The sequence below is a fragment of the Cyprinus carpio genome, chromosome A2 (assembly GCF_018340385.1).
Source record: "Cyprinus carpio isolate SPL01 chromosome A2, ASM1834038v1, whole genome shotgun sequence".
NCBI lineage: Eukaryota > Metazoa > Chordata > Actinopteri > Cypriniformes > Cyprinidae > Cyprinus > Cyprinus carpio.
This window is the reverse complement of record NC_056573.1, coordinates 14898312-14911684: the sequence shown is the minus strand read 5'-3', so window position 1 is coordinate 14911684 and position 13373 is coordinate 14898312. Positions and strand designations below refer to the sequence as shown.

Below are 13373 nucleotides of genomic sequence, written 5' to 3'. Positions count from 1 at the left end.
ATCTGGTTTAAATTACAAATATAGACTGACTATCATTCTTCATTATTCAGTCTTTATTATACTTAATTTATAATTTGTTTTCTAGCTGAATTTTGATTGTCCTCACATTTCTGTAACTACCCAGTTGCCTGGTTTACAGCAGAGAAAAAATAACTAAAACTATAACACAACACAAATATATAACAAAAACTGCTATTTAAAAGTCTGAGGTCCGTAGGATCTTCTAATATTTTTGAAAGAGGTCTCATGCTCACCAAGGCTGCATTTGTTTGACTACTTGTTCACAACTAAAAATATTATTACAACTTAAAATAACTGTTGTCCATTTTAAAATGCAATTTATTGCTGTGATGGCAAAGCTTAATTTTTTAGCAGCTATTACTCCAATCACACAATCCTTCAGAAATCATTATTTAATATGCTGATTTTGTGCTCAAGGAACATTTCGTATTATTATCAATGTTTAAAATAGTTGTGCTGCTTAATAATTTTGTGGAAACCATGACGCATTTTTGTAACAATTTAAACATTTTTTAAATCCATTTTTTGTGCCAGGTGCCACAAACGAGTATTAATTTCTTTAAAATAAATAAATAAATAAATAAACCTGACCCCAAACCTTTGAACAGTAGAAGTGAGTGACTAACCCCTTTATGACGGAAGAAATACTGACTATACTACTATGTAAAAGGTAAATATCACATATGGGTTATAAGGGAGGGCTATGAATACAATAGATGGCACACCTTAAAACACTTAATGTCAGAACCAGACAGAAAAACACACAGCCATACACACCACCTCCATCATAAGTGTCACAAGACAATGACACAAACTCAAGTTTCCTTAAAAGAATTTGTTCCTGTTTTAAAGAAGCATTACACCAGAGCTTATTTCGTCTGTACCAAAGCAACCAAGATCCAAATTCTGAAGATACACACATGCTTTTATTCTTGTTTCATAGTCAGTGACTACATAGACAGTACTGTCTAAAATATAATAATATTGAAGCAGAAGAGGTATTCAGATGTAAGTTACTCACTGGAGGTAGGACTGCCAGTTGACCTTGTTTGCTCGGACCTCTGCGGCCTTTGCTGCGATGATATTGGTAGGGACGGCAGCGTCCACAGCCCCTCGGATGTCCATCATTACTTATTAATTATTACCACCAAAAAAAACAAAAAAAAAAAAAAATCATGATCTGCTCTGCCTCTGGAAAGGCCACCATGACAAATACTGCAGCATCTGTACTCAGTCCAGCTAGTTCCCCCTTAGAAACAATTTAGAAAAACACAAAAAAAAACCAAAAACAACACTAAAAAAAGATTAAACAATATAACTGTGTAAAAACGACGGTATGTTACTAATAAACACTATAAATATGATTTAGCATAGCAGGGGTCGTGTATCAGCTAGCTAAGGGTGAACGGGTAAAAATACGAATTACAACTCAACTTAAAAAAGAAATGAGGTTAACTAAACGTTTCGGTGGGTCTGGACACATTACTTCAAAATAATATGATATTATTTGTTATACGTATTCAAAAACAAACAAACAAACAAACCAAATACTGAATGGACCGAGCCACTGACAACTGCTAATGCAAAGAGCTGGTTGGGAAGCTAGCGCCTAGATTTTGTGTTTAGTCAGACGTTGCTATACAGATATCTGACAATTATTTGTCAACCCGATAAGCAATAGTTGTAGCAGAAATACTATAAATATATTTGACTTCTCGCTTACCTGCTGCCTTTGCTGTCAAATTGCTACAAGACGTCACGGGATCAATGTCACGTGATGCTGTCATGTGAGAAGGCCTGCGAATTAACCCTTTGAAGAGTAGAGTCTTTTCAGTGGCGAGGATTTTGATTCAGCTCACTGACTCGAATTTGAATACGTTAAAATGCGTTCATTGATTCGTTCATGGTGCTTTTATGAAAGTGAGGCTGTTACTGCTGGACCCGTTCATACGGAACACCCTAACGTTAAACACAGAAGAACATTGAGTCTTGCTTTATAAAGAAATTTGAGGTACTTATGTATATAAATGTTCATACTTTAATTTAATATACATCTGTACCCTATAATATACAGTCATATGTACTTACAATAGTGGTTCTTCAGCTTTTTGACTCCAAGCACCCCTATACACAATATTAGCTGAAATGAAAATGGAACCAGATTAAAGTAGGTAACTACAATAATTATAATTCAAATAATTGTAATTAAATCAAATGCATTAAAAAATAAATAATTGAATTAAATAATTATAACTTTTCCAGTCATTCATGGTTTCCTGGATAAGAATTAAGAAAAAAATATTTATTTTCATATTTTTACTAAAATTGACTTACTGATAAAATTGCTTGCCATTAGTATAAATATATATATATATAATATATATATATAATATATATATATATATATATATATATATTATAGAAATCACACTTTTAAGTTAAGAATATTAAAGTTCACCACATTTGACTGGTGAAGAAAAACATCAATTTACATGACTTTACAATTTACTTTTCTAGGTATAGAAATCACACTTTTAAGTAAAGAATATTAAAGTTAACCACATTTGACTGGTGAAGTTCTTATATATTGAACTTTATAAATGCATCCACTTTATTCCAAATAATGCTCACACGACACACTTGTGGCTGTGAGCAACGGGCACACACATCCTGTGTTTAATCTGTCCTAAGCCTGTGAAGTGCACTAAACCACTGGGGGATTAGACTCGATGAAACATGCACAAGTGTAATCCCTTTTCTGCCCTCTTCACCAAGTGCTGCTCTCATTTGTTGTCTTCTGTTCAAGTTCCTTTTGTTAAGGTACCTGCTAACCAGAGATGTGAAACTGCCATGGATCATAAGAAACCTAATGGTATTGGGTCTTTGGGAACATGTTCTTTAACAACGTGGAAAGGCTTTAGATGAGCTATGCCATGTAACAGAATCATCTTAAAGTGGGAGGTCTGGCCCTCTTCTGTGGTACAGAGCATTCGGCTTTCTCCCTGCTTGATGTGGGGGCAGCTACGGCATCTTCTCTTGGCCTGTCAGCACGACGGTGGTTACTTAGCGACAGGAAGTTATGAAAATGCGGACGAGAATGATAATATGGAGGACAGATCAAAGGATCCCATTTCCTTTCAGGTAAGTCAGAGTATGGACCAACCTGACTGATATCAACACTATTAATTATTTAAAGATAGCCATGCATAATAGCCACATGAGCTTTACAAAAGAACATTTTGTCATTCCTGACAGCTAGATTCACTATGATGAGAAAGTACAGATTTTCACAGTAACAAATGCTTTCCACTTCCATAGATTTATATCAGTGGTTTCTGGGTGTTATTTATTGTCCGTGGAGGCAGCTCTCTTTGATGCGATCAAGTTATTTCTAGAAGCCTTCGTGTCTGAAAACGGATTAAAAGTATTTGACTAAAAGATTGCATAATCAAGTAGGTGTAACACAATTTATGCAATGCGTTTTGTTTGATAGGAATCTCTCCACACCAACATGATTGTACATATGAGGTCTACACTGTAGGTTTTTGTTTAAATCTTTTTTTTTTCTTACTTAGACATCTTGACAAACATCAAAAAGACTTTAGAGTAGTTTATCTTCAGAATTAGAGGAGGGATTATCTAAAATTGTGCAACACGGAAGTAAGCTATTTTGGTGTGATAAGTAAACAAAAAAAAACAAAATAAGAAATAAAAATAAGCAGTATCAAGCAGCATAACAAGCTGTTTTGTACAGTTAAAAATAAATGGGAGCGGATGATTTTGTACAGTTAAAAATAAATGGGAGCGGATGATACCATAAGCCCCACACATTCAAGTTAAATGTGGACACCTGCTCTTACGGATACATAAGTCAATTTTATTTGTATAGCAGCTTTTCAGAAATTCATGTTTGTAATACCTTAATGCCTTGAAGTCCACATTTAAACCGGGGCGATAGGATAGTTTACATTTCACAATGACATTAACAATCAACCAGTTGAGATTTGCTAATGTAACGGAGTATGCTGCGCATTAATGTATTTATAATATTTAAGTTGGATGTATGTATAATATTTGTCAACTGAAGTTAGTAATTGATTTTGCAGTGATATTGAGGATTAGAATTGTATGGCCGTGGTTTGAATTTACAAGTTTGGTGCAGTGACACTTATTATGTGATATGTTTCATTGTCATATTTAAAATGAGGCATATCAGGGTTAAAGTTTTTGGGCATATCTCCCACTACTAAGCAGTTCAACCATAAAGGTAACTGAAAGTCATGGCATAATACTTTTATCTTCAGTCCCCTTTGTGCAAGCCAAAAGCCACTGTGGCAAGGAACAGAAAACTTAATTTAATGCTGGGATAATGAAGAAAAAAAAACATTCTACACCAGGGGTCAGTTCTCCTCGGGCTATACAGTTAAAATACAATGTCACTATAGCTTTGTTGGTTATAAGAACATGGCTTTGCAATCTAACTAGGTCTTTAGTTTACTAAAATATTGCACAAAAGTCATGCTTTTTCTCTTAAAGTGATTGTTCATACTTATTTTGTTTTTAAACTGTATAACTTGCATTCTTCTGTGGAACACAAAATGATTATTTTTTTAATAAGGTCCATAAAGTTAGTGAGGTCCAAAACAACATTGGACACCAATTAGTTTTATTTTATAGACAAAAAAGTTTGACAGGTTTGGAATGACATGCATGAGAGTGTGTAATTGATGACAGATTTTTCCATTTTAGGTGAACTATCCCTTAAATAGATCTTACAAGTAAATATCATTCAGACACAACAGGTACGCTGCCGATATGCAAAATGTTTTTTTATTTTTTGTTTTTTTTAGGCTTTTGGTGGCAGATTATACAGAATACCTGAAAAAAAAAGTCAGGAAATACTTATTTTTCTGAATTGGATGTAAGGATTATAGTATGACCTATTGCACTCATCACTGTGAAACATCTGAGTGACAGTTTTTTCTAGAATGAGCCCTACATAGTTGCCCTCTGACATCTTCAGCATGTTGGATGGAAATTGGACAGTCTATTTTAGTTATCAAATGATCTCTGAGGAAAAATGACAGTTTCAGATTCAGAGCTTGTTCTCATTGAATGGAACACTTTCTATTCACTTTTAATTTCAAGATTAAAAAGCTCTTTGTTAGATGATGTCATAGACAGTTTGACATATCAGACCTGACTGGTCTTAAAACTTACAATGGTGGACATCTGGTGTATTTTTTAATGAATGTCTTAAATTCACATAAGAATAACTCTAATGACCTTCATGGAGATCAATTCAAAAATGACATGAACCTTAAAGAGCGGCTTTTGCTCTCCTAGAGAGTTCTCGGTTTGTGTTTTTCCTGACCTTTCTTTTTCAAAGGTCAGAAAGAACAGTTCTGCACCGCTATTGGCATTAAGGTATTGGCAAATAATCAAAAAAAATACATAACACACCTTACAATAATAATAATAATATCTAAAGAAACTAAAAAATAAAAAAACTATAAACACATAAAAAACACATAAGAAAATACATGAACACTCTTGATACATAAAAACTCTTGAAGAAAACAAATTAGTTACATGATACTATACTTGATAGTCATATTTAATTCATAACTCTGAAGAAACCCAGCGGCTGTATGTCACATGTAGAGAGTATAGATTTATTGCTTTTCATTTTAAATTACTTATGTTCTCTCGATTATATATTTTCATTTCCATCAGGAAGGCTACAAAAGGCATTAAAATAAATAAATAAAATTAAACACACTAAGAAGGGTGATGTCAGATAATGTTTGTTTAAGCATTAAAACTTTTCATCTGTCATGAATACTGCAGCTTAACTCAGTGTTTGCATTTTTAGAAGGTGCTGGACCACACAGTAAGCTAATGTTCTTGTGCTTGTTTGAACTGTCATTTTCTATTTCTGAATGCTCCACAAGGTGATATTTTATATTAAGTCTAAGACAGTTTTGAGCATATATCATTGCCCATTTTACAACATTCTTCCAAAACAGGCTACAACCAAAAATCAATAGACTTTGGAGCAAACTAAAATAGTTAACATATGATTAGATATTACATCAAATTATTTTTAAATATGCAGCCCTACCCATTAAAATCTGTAAAATGTTATTTGGGAAAAGGTATAGACCTATACAAACGGTCAAACAGTACCACCAAGTGTTTGCATTGAGCTGTGCCTCTCCCACTCTCTTTTTCCACACAGTGGTCGGATGTCATGACTCTGTCTCTATATATATAGCTTACTATATATATACCTAAATCTACAGTTTTACGTTTCTAAGTATTACCGATGGATATTCATTATTTACATCGCACAATATCACTTTTAAATACGGCGTTTCTAATATGCACAGCAGGCTCGTCTTAGATGTCTTACATTTTTTCCCCCCAACAATTCCGCTCACAGCTCCAGCAGATGTCAGTAATGCCCTTAGATAGCAAAGATAGTTATCACGACTTTATGCGACTGCTAATTATGTCAGCAAATGAACACGTCATGTTGTTGGGTCATAAGCGTTTTCATATCAGCCTATAACCGTTCTCATGTTTAAAATATAACGAGTTACTATTATTTTTGGTATTTCATTGCACAATGAGTATTTGTATGCTTTTAGTTGCTCGAAACTGTTGATGTTGCTGCGATTCAGGACCATGGACAGAGTCAGCGGTGCTGCCATCCACTTCTACAGTATTCTCCTGTGACTAAGAATTGATCCTACCAGCATCTCAATTTATGTAGGCCCTACCATAATATTAGAGTTAATAAGTAAGTATGTTTTAGTTAAAAAGTGGGAAGAGGCTGGTAATTTGAGAACTTCGTATAGTGTACTATAAACAATTTGATTTTGAAAAATCAAGATTTTTTCAAAATATTCCAACGATATCAGCTGCATACTATTACTACTACTACTACTAATACTACTAATTTTTTTCTGAGATTAAAGAACTGGGTAATTTCAGATCAAATGCCTGAATTTTTTTTCACACTGAAAGTACAAATGCATTAGTTTTCCCTTTTCTTCACTTCCACAAAATCAACATTGATATTTAAAATACAATTCTTATGAGGAAAGAGCAATGTCTTCCCCAGACTACAGGCTATTTACAATATACAATTTATTATTATTAATTTATTAATTTATTTGAATTTGGTGAATAATTATCACATTCTTGTCAAATAGCCTACACAAATTTCATTTAAGAGTGCAAAAGAATCTATTATGTCTCAAGCGACTTTAGGAAGCCCTAGTTCCTGACGAGAAAAGGAACCTCCGTATGATGTTCTGTGCTTAGTGCGGGGGGTCTTCCTCACATTTTCAAGCCCATGGTCCCTAACCCTGTCGGTCACGTTCTATGACACATTATTGACACCTCGTGTGAGGCGCACTGGGACACTCGGTCTGCATGACCACTCGTTTCATTGGTAGCTGTGTTAAACCTAGCCATCCTCCTCCATTAAACACTAAAACAATATTTGAGTTTTATTTATTATTGAGCTGACGTTTGCGCGTGCGGATGTGTGGCGTTGGGTGCGTAAATAATTTTAAAGTAAGAACCGCACGATTGTAGGAAAACATTTAAATATGTCGTGTTTCACCGTTAGATGTAAGTGCATCATGAATCAGTGACATCCAGAGGATTTACGCTACCACCGCCACAGCTCGCGAGAGACACGCATGCGCATTGTCAAAAAACAGCCGGTCTTTAAAAAAATCCTTATGCCAACGGATGTAATCAAGGCAAAGAATATATCTTATGTCTGGGAATACATGGTGAAATTGTAAGTATGGGGATCCTAAGTTGTTTTTAAATATACAAGGTATCCGTGGAGAAAATGACCTTTGATTTTGATTGTTGAAGATGGCATGTCATATTTGACAGAAATGTCTTTTCGATGGTTGTCCTGGGCGATAAAGATATATTGTAGCTGTGCTTCATGATGGCACTTTGCAATGCGAGGATATGCGATGGAAATACTGTCAGTCCATTACGTTTTTTTTTTTTTTTTTTTTTGCTTTTCAGAAGAGTAGAATGCGCTTTGTCTTTTTATTTTTCACAGTGCGTTCCATCTTTTAGGATGCGGTTCACATTTAAAGCTATAATATTAATTTTTTCGTCTGTTCTGCTTCGGTAAAATCTAGCAGACCATATCAGTGTTTTCTGTGAGCCAGTGTAATCATCATTATCATTTGCTAGTTTGAAATCATACAGACAAAATATTCCGTAAATTACCAAATGGTTTTTATTGTTTATTTATCTTGTTTATTACCATCAAACACGGCCGAGCATTTATATTCACCGCGGCTGTGATCACTGATGAAGGGATCTGACTGCAGCTAGATGCGTGCTGCGCCCCCTCCTACCCCAAAATATTCCAACATCTTCCAGCTCAAGCGAGGAATTTGATTCCACGATTCTTTTGAATTAACACAGCAAGATTTAGCAAAATCAAAACTATTGATCAGGAGTCATTTGATAATTATAACTCTTATTTGTAAGCATTTAAAGACAGCTCAGTCCAGGACCTTATTTATTTGCTTAAATTTTTTTACCCAATGCATGGTTTGTTTGAGCCCCAAAGCCAGATTGTTTAAATCAGTACAGACACCAAAGCTTGAAGAAATAGAGAAAGCCCACCCACATGGCAACAAGTCTAAATTTATTATGCTATAGGCCTAAGCATGCTTGCAGAATGAGAAGCACTGTAACACCGAATGTGATAATTATCTTATGATAATAAGCGATTTCATCAACATGCTTGTGATTCAGATATGGTGGAAACTGGAATCTATCAGTTATTAGTTGTACAGGTTGACTTTATAATGGAAAAACGACTTTTTCCACACAAAATCTAGAAATTGTTTACAAAAAAAGTTGGTGTTAATATGACAAGTGTTTAAGTATGGGGGATATGCATATATTCAAATCAGCTGTGAAGAGCCCTTTGAAATAGGTATGACATGACATGTTAGGTCATGTTAGTGTATGTGACATGCTAGGACATTTTGGTTTCTGGTCAAGTTAAAACATGTCTTCTTCACCCAATTTATATGCGCATTCAGCATCTTGTGGGGGTTTCTGTTCCATCCTTTTATTTTCTAGCACCGTCAGTTAATGGAAACCACTTTCGTTCATATATGTTGTTTCGTTAAAAGCATTATTTTCTCCAATGGAAACCACAAAATGCTTAAGTGGACTGGAGGAAAATAACTTCCTCCGAAATCTACACCGTACAATTGCTTGCTTAACCATTAATTCGGCACTTTGATATCTGTGGCTGCAGTTGTATTGGCTCCATCTCAGTTGCATGCTGTTTCCTGCAGCCCATGGGATCAGAGCGGATGGAGATGCGAAAGAGGCAGATGTCGGTGCAGCAGGATTCGGTGGCGGGCACCACAGCACCAGCGCAGAACGAGCAACCTGGCCAGGGGAACCGTGGCTCCAACGCCTGCTGCTTCTGTTGGTGCTGTTGCTGCAGCTGCTCCTGGTAGGAGTTTTTTCTTTCGTTACACTGCTAATGTGAGATCTTATCTAACAAGGTTAATTTCAGGCCAAACTAATAGCCAGGAAATCACTGTATTATAAGAAAATAATTGCATCTGACAAGACTATTACTTATCTTCTACTATAGTAAATATACCTGAAGTATTGCTTAGATGTGATTTAAATACTATTTAATGTTCATTCTGCATGTAAAGTATTATGTAATGTTTACTGAAGTGTCTGACATCCCAAGATATCTTATCTGCTTTGAAAAGCACCAGAACTCATGACATTTTGGCTGTTAGTTTATAATGAGCACCAGTTACAGTTATAAACTAAACAATGAGCAGGTGAAAGCTACTCCAAAGCTTCCTAATGCCTACTGTTGGGTGTCTTGGGATCATGATGTGTTTACTACATTGCAGTCTCACTGTTAGGAATGAAGACAGAGAAGAGAGAAACCGGAGAGCCTCGTATGATCTTAAAGCAGAGGGGAATGCAGACTTTGAGGAAAGGTCAGTCATTTTTACAAAAAAATGACATATTGGGCAGCTACAATGTTATTTTAATTAGGTGTAATTTGATATTCATATTAAAAAAAGAAAAACTTTAATTACTATCATTTTGCAAGATGCAACTTACAAATTACACAATAAAATAATCTTTATTTTTATTTAAATAAATTACTATTTTTCTGCAAGATAAACTAGACATCAAATATTTTTGCTGTAACAGTATTTCCTGAAAAAACATGAAGAACATAGGAAACCTGTTGCTGATTCATTTGTTGCCAAAACTGACTAGGACCCCTCTGTTTTTTTGGCAGTCTGAAACCGACTGCGGAGGAGGTCCTCTTGTGGGGGGAATCTTTCGACCAACTGATGCACTGCCCCGCTGGAAGAAGTGCCTTCCGGCAGTTTCTGCGCACTGAGTTCAGTGAGGAAAACATGCTCTTCTGGTTAGCCTGCGAGGAATTCAGCAAGGAAACTAATAAGAGCGTCATCGAGGAGAAAGCACGGATAATATACGAAGACTACATCTCTATCCTCTCACCCAAAGAGGTGAGAGTATTCATCAGCCCATCTAGGAACAACCTAATCACATTTCCTGTAAAATGAGAGTGATCAATATTCTTGTTTTGTGTGCTTTTTTCAGGTGAGCCTTGACTCTAGAGTTCGAGAGGTTATAAACAGGAACATGTTGGAGCCAACATCCCACACGTTTGACGATGCCCAGCTCCAGATATACACACTAATGCAAAGAGACTCATATCCGCGATTCATGAACTCTCCGGTCTACAAAAACCTGCTTAAGACAGTCTCTGAGCAGTTGGTGGAATCTTAGATCTCTGTGATCCCGATTGAATGCTCCCTCCCTATCTTTTGTTTGTTACCTTTTCTTGTGTAGAATATGTTTAAAAGGACCTCAGCGAGGGTCTTCCCAGGGATTTTACCGCTATAGCGATCTGTACCTGAAAAAAAGACGCTCAGGTCTCCAGGTCACTGGATTAAAAAAAAAATGTCTCAAATTTCCTGAGGGCTCAACACCACAAGTACTGCTACAGATCAGCATAGCAAACGATGCTCCAAAGGATTATCAGTGCGTTTAGATGTTTTAAAGAAAATAATCTATTTTATTTGTGTTGAAGTTTTTAAATCTTTTTTTTTTTTTTTTTTTTGTATCAATGTTCGAAGGAAGATGTGATACCAATCGTGGGCTATATATAGTAGATATATTTATGAATTTATATTACATTTATTCAACCTTTTTTTTCGTGTGTTATAATATCTAAAGAAAAGGGAATTATGGGTAACAAGTATTGCCCGAAAAATGTGTATGAGAATCAAAGCTTAAGTCAAGGCAGCACTTCACAGGACCAGCCTGTTGTAAACAGTATTGTTTCAGCTACTTTATCAAATAATCCCTATTATAATGACTTGGCATCTCCAATGAGAAATCATCATTATCAGAAAAAAAAAAAAAACAACTAAAAACTGTAGTTAAAGAGATAATTATTGTAAGGGGGAAATATATTCAATTTAAAAAGGTCGAACTGTATCGTGGATAAGAAATAAATATTATCATAATGAATGAAATGTATTTAAATTAGTATTCAGAATCAAATAGCATATATCAGACAGCTTAGTACAGTTATTTTCTCTGCCTTATGTACTGCTAGAAAATATCAAGAATTTATTTACAGAAATATCATCAATCTATATGTGTTTTCTGTATCATGGCATGCATTTATTCCCATGCTACATTCAGAACAAGCAGCTAAGAGTTGGTTGGGCATGGCAACTATTCCTTGCATCAACCCAAAGACACTATGAAGACTGAAAGCCTCATTTGTGTACAGTATGTAGAGGTAGTAATATTTGTACTAATGACCTCGAATAGAAGAGATTTACCTGCAGGTATTATACTACAGTATCAAAAGTGCTTTAGATCTAAACATGAGCACTGAATGGGAAGGTGCAGTTTTTTTTGCTTGGACCCTCATAAGTAGATGACACCAAAGTAGCCAAGTCCAGTAAAACTGTGTGATTAGCTTTCTCTCCAATACAACTGACTAGAATTGGAGCTGTCAAGTTCTTACTATATTTTTAGTTCTGTGAATTTACTTTGTTGCCTGACTTTCATGTCACTCAAAGACAAGATCCTCACTCGGGGAAGTGCCTTGACATTCAATTTTGTGGCATCTCTTTTTTGGCAATAGTTGATTTAAACTCTTGCCACATAGAGTACATAGACTCTGGGCCTTTGATCAATTCATGAGATGACTTGTCCTGCATGGTGATGTCTGAATTGAACTATTGCACTTCATTTGCTTCTAGTTTGGAGTGAAAAACACCACTGGTTTTGTCAAGTGCTGAAGTCGCACATTTAAGAAAGTGGTTCTGTTTGTTGGTTAGTCAGGTACAATTTATTAAGATTATTGATCTGAATCCAGACATACATCTACCGACATGTATTTCGTGGTGGTGCTTCTACTTGTCTTAGGCTAACTTAATATGAAATGTGCAATTGATATGTGCAATTTGAGCTGATGGATTCACCACATAGATCAACCTCAAACACAATCTAAGCCAATGGTTTAGAGTTATACTGCCTATAAATCTTTTTTTTTTCTCTCTCTCCCTCTCTCTTTTTTTGTTGTTGTTCTGTAAAGTATACAAAAAATTGTTATTTTCCAATCAGTTTACATAAAAGTTATACATTTTTTAAAATTAATATGTGAATGTTTACAGTAATCAGATTAGTTTTTTTTTCTGTTTTAATGAATTGAGAAAAATGATGATTTGTGGGCATTTGGAATCTTTAAGATACAATAAAGCACAATAATTTTAAAATGTGTGATTGTTGTCAGAGCTGTGGAATAGTGGCTGGACATATATGCCATATATGAGCTTGTGGGATCATAAATAAATAATAACAATAAAAAAATACAATATATACATAAAATGGCCAGTAAATCAAACATATTTATAAAAATACATTGATATGATTGGTAGTGCATGCATATAAATATGTATAATCAAAAAAAACAAAAAAAAAAACATTTTTTTTTTTTTAGAAAATCGCCAGTACCAAAAATGGCATTATTTGATCTATTTGCCATTTGACATGTAAATAATGAATCCAAATGTTCAGAATAACCCCAGGGGTTTCAGTTTGGTCTTCATTTACAGTGGATCGTACTCAGCTCTGGAGAGGATACACCTGGGAACGTCACAAAAGAACCTTGAAGCAAGTGTCCTCCCCATTTAACTGTTTCTAAGGGCTTAAGTTAGTGTATAAATAAAAAGCATTCATAACGTAAACATCTT

The 13373-nt window shown here is 35.0% G+C and overlaps 2 protein-coding genes and 1 long non-coding RNA gene across 7 annotated transcripts in view; 1 reads left to right on the top strand and 2 right to left on the bottom strand.

Annotated features, from left to right (window-relative positions):
- The window catches only part of LOC109103291 (V-type proton ATPase subunit H-like), a 31944-nt gene extending 30768 nt beyond the window's left edge, over nucleotides 1-1176 (bottom strand). For both annotated transcript variants that reach the window (XM_042774690.1, XM_042774691.1), the window contains exon 1: nucleotides 1043-1176. In XM_042774690.1, the coding sequence (XP_042630624.1) occupies nucleotides 1043-1149 (107 nt within the window). In that variant the 5' untranslated portion in view covers nucleotides 1150-1176. The remainder of the gene's footprint in view (nucleotides 1-1042) is intronic.
- Nucleotides 1177-1321: 145 nt separating this feature from the next.
- On the bottom strand, nucleotides 1322-6686 carry LOC122148426. Its single transcript, XR_006162374.1, has 3 exons — nucleotides 6437-6686; nucleotides 2110-2161; nucleotides 1322-1980 (listed from the first exon to the last, which is right to left on the bottom strand). It is a non-coding gene; the product is annotated as an uncharacterized LOC122148426 (long non-coding RNA).
- Nucleotides 2805-12683, top strand: LOC109103281 (regulator of G-protein signaling 20-like). Of its 4 annotated transcripts, none has more exons than XM_042774688.1 (5): nucleotides 2805-3162; nucleotides 9384-9547; nucleotides 9981-10058; nucleotides 10370-10604; nucleotides 10699-12683. In XM_042774688.1, exons 1-5 carry the CDS (start codon nucleotides 2950-2952, stop codon nucleotides 10885-10887), a joined length of 879 nt encoding a protein of 292 aa, XP_042630622.1. In that variant the 5' UTR covers nucleotides 2805-2949; the 3' UTR covers nucleotides 10888-12683. The 4 variants fall into 4 exon arrangements, with proteins under 4 accessions (XP_042630622.1, XP_042630621.1, XP_042630623.1 ...); XM_042774687.1 differs by having other exon boundaries at nucleotides 9969-10058; XM_042774689.1 differs by lacking the exon at nucleotides 2805-3162 and adding an exon at nucleotides 7430-7840 and having other exon boundaries at nucleotides 9344-9547; nucleotides 9969-10058.
- The last annotated feature ends 690 nt before the right edge of the window (nucleotides 12684-13373 follow it).

What these genes read in the sequence shown, in the direction of transcription:
- LOC109103281 (XM_042774687.1), top strand. Translation starts at nt 2,950, where the DNA reads ATGCCATGTAACAGAATCATCTTAAAGTGGGAGGTCTGGCCCTCTTCT. An exon ending in AGGATCCCATTTCCTTTCAG is followed by an intron (nt 3,163 to 9,383) that starts GTAAGTCAGAGT and finishes TGTTTCCTGCAG; the next exon opens with CCCATGGGATCAGAGCGGAT. An exon ending in CTATCCTCTCACCCAAAGAG is followed by an intron (nt 10,605 to 10,698) that starts GTGAGAGTATTC and finishes TGCTTTTTTCAG; the next exon opens with GTGAGCCTTGACTCTAGAGT.